The sequence below is a fragment of the Xyrauchen texanus genome, chromosome 35 (assembly GCF_025860055.1).
Source record: "Xyrauchen texanus isolate HMW12.3.18 chromosome 35, RBS_HiC_50CHRs, whole genome shotgun sequence".
Classification (NCBI taxonomy): Eukaryota; Metazoa; Chordata; class Actinopteri; order Cypriniformes; family Catostomidae; genus Xyrauchen; species Xyrauchen texanus.
In genome coordinates, this window is record NC_068310.1 from 38,686,143 (window position 1) to 38,693,642 (window position 7,500).

The 7,500-nt window shown below is 43.2% G+C and overlaps 1 protein-coding gene across 12 annotated transcripts in view; it reads right to left on the bottom strand.

The window, feature by feature from the left end:
- The window catches only part of LOC127628905 (transcription factor 4-like), a 94,651-nt gene that overhangs the window by 35,729 nt on the left and 51,422 nt on the right, over nucleotides 1-7,500 (bottom strand). For 11 of the 12 annotated variants that reach the window (XM_052105874.1, XM_052105872.1, XM_052105883.1 and 8 more), the window contains 7 exons: nucleotides 7,458-7,500; nucleotides 5,838-5,971; nucleotides 5,504-5,639; nucleotides 3,939-4,009; nucleotides 3,419-3,497; nucleotides 2,266-2,345; nucleotides 1,419-1,628 (listed from right to left, as the gene is read on the bottom strand). The exon at nucleotides 7,458-7,500 is cut by the window's right edge and continues 63 nt beyond it. In XM_052105874.1, the coding sequence (XP_051961834.1) occupies nucleotides 1,419-1,628; nucleotides 2,266-2,345; nucleotides 3,419-3,497; nucleotides 3,939-4,009; nucleotides 5,504-5,639; nucleotides 5,838-5,971; nucleotides 7,458-7,500 (753 nt within the window). The remainder of the gene's footprint in view (nucleotides 1-1,418; nucleotides 1,629-2,265; nucleotides 2,346-3,418; nucleotides 3,498-3,938; nucleotides 4,010-5,503; nucleotides 5,640-5,837; nucleotides 5,972-7,457) is intronic. The other variant, XM_052105873.1, reaches the window with a different exon arrangement.

Genomic DNA, 7,500 nt, shown 5'->3' on the forward strand with positions numbered 1-7,500 from the left:
AAACCCACGCCTGTATTTATTCATTTGTGTCATTAAAAACAGCTCGTTAACACCAGAAACATGCACACAGAGAGCGCTCGGCTGCCCAAACCAAAGAAAACTTCATGAGAGGAACCTCACTACAACTTTAAAAATCAAGTCTGGGAACACCATTTCTAAATATATATGAAAAAACTGAATCTAAGAGGTTGTGTGTGGTAGCTGGGGTGTTGCTATACCGTTGCTAGGGTGTTCTGAGTGGTTGACTACTGTTCCAGTTTCATTTTTTTAAGTCTAAGTTAAACGTTATAAACTGCATTCTGGGTTAAAGTTGTTAAAGTAGATATGAGAGCACAAGAAATGCTTTTGTTTGTGTGTAACGTGTATCAGAGAAACATCATCTCTCTCTCTCTCTCTCTCTCTCTCTCTCTCTCTCTCTCTCTCTCTCTCTCTCCTGCTGTCTCTTTATTCTCTCCAGCTGTCTGAAACTTTTTGGATTGTTTCAAGTCTTAAAAAACCCTTAAATATGGAAAATATTAGCAGCATCTTGCTTGATGTTTGAAGTCTCCCTCCCCCTCACTCTGTTATTTCCTGTCTTTAGTTTTCTGTCGAGCAGCTTATATGTTACAGTCAATGTCACTACCCACAATCCTCTGCTCTGACCCAATAACAAGTGTCCAGCAGATCTAAAAACAATTGGGGAAGATCTGAATAAAGCTGCAGAACTATTGTTGATCAAATTTAAATCGAGTTTGTTCATAGTTTTTGTTCACAAGTTATAAATAGAAACATGAGTGTAAATTTGAACTGTTGGTGGCGCTACAGGGACTGAGATAGAGACCCCAAAATTGGCACCAGGAATGTTCAGACCCGTCCCAATAAGTGTGCCAAATTTCACAACTTTTTACCAAACGGTTCTGTGGACTCTCAGACTCAAATTGTGAAGGAAATAGAGTAAAAACAAAAGAAGATCTGATCCAAATTTGGGGAATTGCAGGTAAAGTATAAAATAAATAAATTTTTGATTGAAAATAAAGGGAAATCTCATTTGTTTCTTGACCATTCAGTTGGAAAGTTATACAGTAAACAGAAACATAAGTATAATTTGAACTGTTGGTGGCGCTAGAGGGACTGAGATAGAGACCCCAACATTGGCACCAGGAATGTTTAGACCCGTCCCAATAAGTGTGCCAAATTTCACAACTTTTTACCAAACGGTTCTGTGGACTGTCAAACTCCAATTGTGAAGGAAATAGAGTTTTAGAAGAAAACTAACAGATACAGCAGATCAGTATAAACACACTTCATATACAATATCCACCACAGAAAGCAGCTTAATGCCGCTCATGAGAGAGAAGTAAAGGCAGTATCAGTTGCTACAGACAGCCCGGATGTCCTGAGAGAGGTCAGAGGTCGTGGTTTTTCACCACTGGTCTTACCATGAGTGAGTGTCTGTTGCCGGGCAGCAGTGCTGAGCTGTACCCACTGCTCAAGCCGCTCATCGCCCCGTTCTGAGAGTGTGAGGGAGTGATCAGTCCGTGCATGTCGCCGTGGGAGCCGGGCATCGCTGTGGACGGACCAACAGCATGACTGCGCAACACGTGAATCGCGTCGTCCAATCGCTCCAACCTGTCTTCGATACGACTCTGCTGCACAATGACAAAGAGAAATATGCTAAAATATGCAAAGATATGTTTCAAGGAAGGATTCGTTTACGGCTATTTTCTGTTTCTATAAATTGTTTCAAATACAAGTAAAACGTCAATTGTTTGTTTTTGTGATTTCCTTACATTTACATTTACATTCATGCATTTGGCAGACGCTTTTATCCAAAGTGACTTACAGTGCACTTATTACAGGGACATTCCCCCCGGAGCAACCTGGAGTTAAGTGTCTTACTCAAGGACACAATGGTGGTGACTGTGTGGATCAAACCAGCGACCTTCTGATTACCAGATTAACAGTTATGTGCTTTAGACCACTACACCACCTCCACTCCTTCCTTATATGCCAGGGCTGGACTGGGAAGAAAAATCGGCCGGATTTTACATAGCGTGGGGACGTGGGGGGTCATTGTTACTTATCGTGGCCCATTCGGCACGTTTCGCGGTCGAACCACCGGCACGCTCGGTTCTCCCGATGACCAGTCCGCCCCTGATCGCCCCAAAAGTGCGTCGGCCCATCGGGAAAATGCCTGGAAGGCAAGATTACCAGTCCAGCCCTGCCTCATGCCCAAGTAGACCATATAGAAACATACACTACAGTTATCGGGTCAGTCCCTCTTACCAGCGAGTGCAGCGGCGGCGGCTCGTAACCCGGAGATGACGCTCCCTGACCGTTTCTCGACCAAACGGCCGAACTAGCCGCTAGAGGGAAGAAATCAAAAACACGATCATTGTGAAGAATCACGACATCAGATGCATTGATTGTAGAAACAGATGTTGAGATATCCGGATCACGACAAGCGCTGCTTTCCTTCACAGTTCTGCGCTAAATAGCTCGTCAAAATGATCCGAATCGGCCAACACAAGCTGTTGATTATCAGTTATCGTCATTGGCCCAGAAATGCCGTATTGGTGCATCCCAAGCACCTCATACTGTATTATCTAAACCTGTGTTTTAAGTTTGCTAGCACTCAAAACAGGCCAATTAGCCATCATTCACTTGGCGGAATAAATCATTCAGGTTTCGTCTTTGTTCTGTTTTCTTTACATACGGCTCGTTGAGATCTGAAGCTCGTCAGCTGGTGGGGCGTTCATCAGATGACCCCGCCTTTGATAGGTGACGACCCTCGTTATTCTTTCATTCTCATCCGCTCATTCACAAGCTAATCTGAAGATGCAGACCCGATCGCTGGCGGTCTGGATCACGCGGGTAATTAGAGTGGTTCGTTTATTCATTCCTCCCGAACTTCACCTGTCTGCGTTCGCAGCATCCTCTCATTACACCTAATTATGTTGTGTGTGGTTTTTTACATAGTACTTCTTTAGAGAATCAAGCATGTGTTATTAAACCTCATTAGCATATGCTGTAATTACCGCCACATTCATGTGCAAATAAATGTCGCGTGTATCAACACCGTCGCCAATGAGAAAATTATTTAATTGGTTCCTCAAAGTTCCCTCGCATGTTTAAGTTTAAATATTAATTTGCAGTTGCGGGTTTTAATGGCTTTCAGTCTAACAACTTTTGAACTCTGATAAATACCAATTAGGGAGCGGTCGTTTCCATAGCGACTGCATTTAGGCAGGACAATCGTACGGTATGTGGTGCATATGAAGAACAGAAAACATGAAAAGCTTTTCGAATTAAATCGCTGCATTAATACACAAACGTGGTCCTTTAAGAATGAGTTTACGAGTTTCGTACTTTTTCAATTTCGATCTGATTGGTCTTCAACGTCCAGTAGTATTTACTGTAGTGTAGTCAGATGTCTTACCTGTGAGCGAGGGGGGGGATCCCACAGGTGTGGAGGGGTTTGATGAGAAGCTGTTATTGGTGTGGTCGGGGGAATAGATCTAAAATAACAACACACACACGACATCATAACACTTCATATGAACTGTTTCAACGTCCCACGGGAATTTACGATCCACCTCTGAAACAAACTTTCATGTTCTGATGATGTCATCAAGGCTGTGTGGGCGGGGAAATAATATTAAAGCAATATTCAATACAGGTTCAATCATTTGACGAATCGAAATACATTTTCGCAGTAATCGACTTAAACTAAAACTTCTATTGAACCCGGAATATTCCTTTAAAATGTGACCATCCAATCAAATCCCACTGGATACAATCTAGCCCCGCCCTTGATTATTATGTAAAACTCACAAATGTTTCAGGCATAAAAAACATAAAAAAACGAAACGTCTGTGTGAAGTTAAATGTTGTTTTCATGTAGTTTTAGGATTTTTATACAGATGTTTTAATGCTGTATTTGAGGCCTGCGCACTCACTGAAGCCAGAGCTTTTCCTAACGCGTCTCCCGTCTGCGAACTGCTCGCTGCTCCGCTCGGCGCTCGATTGGCTGAAACACAACAGAGAGAGAGAGAGAGAGAGAGAGAGAGAGAGAGAGAGAGACCTTAGCTTTCCATTCTTATCCATCGTCCATGCAGTCTACACTCACACTTTCATTCATACTGTGAAGGAGCGAGTGAATCAAAGTGAATCAAAGTGAATCAAAGTGAATTGAATCTTGTGATTTCACTTCCGTTCACATTGTGAGACACCAAATGAATCAAAGTGAATCGAATCTTGTTGTTTCACTTCCGTTCACATTGTGAGAGATCAAATGAATCAAAGTGAATCGAATCTTGTTGTTTCACTTCCGTTCACATTGTGAGAGATCAAATGAATCAAAGTGAATCGAATCTTGTTGTTTCACTTCCGTTCACATTGTGAGAGATCAAATGAATCAAAGTGAATCGAATCTTGTGATTTCACTTCCGTTCACATTGTGAGAGATCAAATGAATCAAAGTGAATCGAATCTTGTGATTTCACTTCCGTTCACATTGTGAGAGACCAAATGAATCAAAGTGAATCGAATCTTGTGATTTCACTTCCGTTCACATTGTGAGAGATCAAATGAATCAAAGTGAATCGAATCTTGTGATTTCACTTCCGTTCACATTGTGAGAGACCAAATGAATCAAAGTGAATCGAATCTTGTGATTTCACTTCCGTTCACATTGTGAGAGACCAAATGAATCAAAGTGAATCGAATCTTGTGATTTCACTTCCGTTCACATTGTGAGAGACCAAATGAATCAAAGTGAATCGAATCTTGTGATTTCACTTCCGTTCACATTGTGAGAGACCAAATGAATCAAAGTGAATCGAATCTTGTGATTTCACTTCCGTTCACATTGTGAGAGATCAAATGAATCAAAGTGAATCGAATCTTGTGATTTCACTTCCGTTCACATTGTGAGAGACCAAATGAATCAAAGTGAATCGAATCTTGTGATTTCACTTCCGTTCACATTGTGAGAGATCAAATGAATCAAAGTGACTCAAAGTGAATCAAATCTTGTGATTTCACTTCCGTTCACATTGTGAGAGACCAAAGTGAATCAAATCATGTGGTTTCTATTTTGGTTACGTTGTGAGAGACCAAATGAATCAAAGTGAATCAAAGTGAATCGAATCTTGTGATTTCACTTCCGTTCACATTGTGAGAGACCAAAGTGAATCAAAGTGAATCGAATCTTGTGATTTCACTTCCGTTCACATTGTGAGAGTTCAAAGTGAATCAAAGTGACTCAAAGTGAATTGAATCTTGTGATTTCACTTCCGTTCACATTGTGAGAGATCAAATGAATCAAAGTGAATCGAATCTTGTGATTTCACTTCCGTTCACATTGTGAGAGATCAAATGAATCAAAGTGAATCGAATCTTGTGATTTCACTTCCATTCACATTGTGAGAGAACAAAGTGAATCAAAGTGAATCGAATCTTGTGGTTTCACTTCCGTTCACATTGTGAGAGAGCGACAGAGTGGCAGTGACTCCAGACACACCCATGACGCTGTCCGTCCCGTTAGTCGTGGCGGAGCAGGATGCCGCGCTGTAATGATTCGTCCCACCACTGCGATGGAAACTGGACATGGGAGGAAGACTGGGATTAATCTCAGCTGACGAGTGAGATGGGTAACTCTGAAAAATACAAAGAGAGAGAGAGTTCATTCTGAGCTGATATACTGAAATACATACATGTCTATATATGGAAACTCAGACATGACACGTTTAGACACGTCATGCCAAGATGGACAACATGATGTAGACAAAAACATTAGACATCTTTTCAATGTGAGCAGAACTGAGAGAACTTTAACTGATAGTAAATCCACTCACAAGTCTGTCGTGCGGGTGAATGCCACAGTAACTGCTGTTTTGCGCACCGTGTGTGGAGTTTCCCAGCATGCTGTTGTAACCGTGTTGATTCATACTGCCGGACGAACTCCATGGATCTGTACTGTGATGCCCGTCTGACAGAGAGAAAGAATTCGATTTCGTTTATGAAACTCTATTGCACATGATTCGTTCTGATCGGCTGACACACCAAATGCAGTCTGATATGAGGATGTGCGGTTGTTACCCATAAATATCAGACCACTAGATGGCGCCATTGACCAATCAAAATCGGAGTATTCCAGAGAGCCATGTCATAAATCCGGTTACATTTTGGTGTTTTATTTTTCATATATCAAAGAGATGATGTAAAAAGTGCTATACAAATAAAAATGATAACACTATATGTTGGGTCACTAAAGACACTTTAGGCTTTTGGCAAAACGTATTCATTTATTTATTTCCCCCCCCTTTTCTTCCCAATCTGGAACGCCCAATTCCCAATGTGCTCCAAGTCCTCGTGGTGGCGTAGTGACACGCCTCAATCTGGGTGGTGGAGGACGAATCTCAGTTGCCTCCGTGTCTGAGTCCGTCAATCCGCGCATCTTATCACGTGACTCGTTGCGCGCGTTACCATGGAGACGTAGCGCGTGTGGAGGCTTCACGCTATTCTCCGCGGCATCCACGCACAACTCGCCACATGCCCCACCAAGAGCGAGAACCACATTATAGCGACCACGAGGAGGTTACCCCATGTGACTCTACCCTCCCTAGCAACCGGGCCAAATTTGGTTGCTAAGGAGACCTGGCTGGAGTCACTCACCACACACCTCACCGAGAGCGAGAACCACATTATAGCGACCACGAGGAGGTTACCCCATGTGACTCTACCCTCCCTAGCAACTGGGCCAAATTTGGTTGCTAAGGAGACCTGGCTGGAGTCACTCACGACACGCCTCACCGAGAGCGAGAACCACATTATAGCGACTACGAGGAGGTTACCACATGTGACTCTACCCTCCCTAGTAACCGGGCCAATTTGGTTGCTAAGGAGACCAGACTGGAGTCACTCACCACACACCCCACCGAGAGCGAGAACCACATTATAGCGACCACGAGGAGGTTACCCCATGTGACTCTACCCTCCCTAGCAACCGGGCCAAATTGGTTGCTAAGGAGACCAGACTGGAATCACTCACCACACGCCCCACCGAGAGCAAGAACCACATTATAGCGACCACGAGGAGGTTACCCCATGTGACGCTACCCTCCCTAGCAACCGGGTCAATATGGTTGCTAAGCAGACCCGACTGGATTCACTCACCACACGCCCCACCGAGAGCGAGAACCACATTATAGCGACCACGAGGAGGTTACCCATGTGACTCTACCCTCTCTAGCAACCGGGTCAATATGGTTGCTAAGGAGACCTGACTGGAGTTACTCAGCACTCCCTGGATTTGAACTCGCCACTCCCAGGCCCCCTAAACTTTTGGTAATTAAACAATTAATCAATAAGCAATTTTGGCCTTTTTTGGGTTTTTTTTGTGAAAGAGAAAGGTTGAGGAATCATAAAAAGTGTTAAAAGTGGTGGAATGAGTTCACATAAAGTGTAGTTTTTACCTGGCATAAAGAAAGAAGTGGGAAAGCTGCTGCCCGGTGCTTT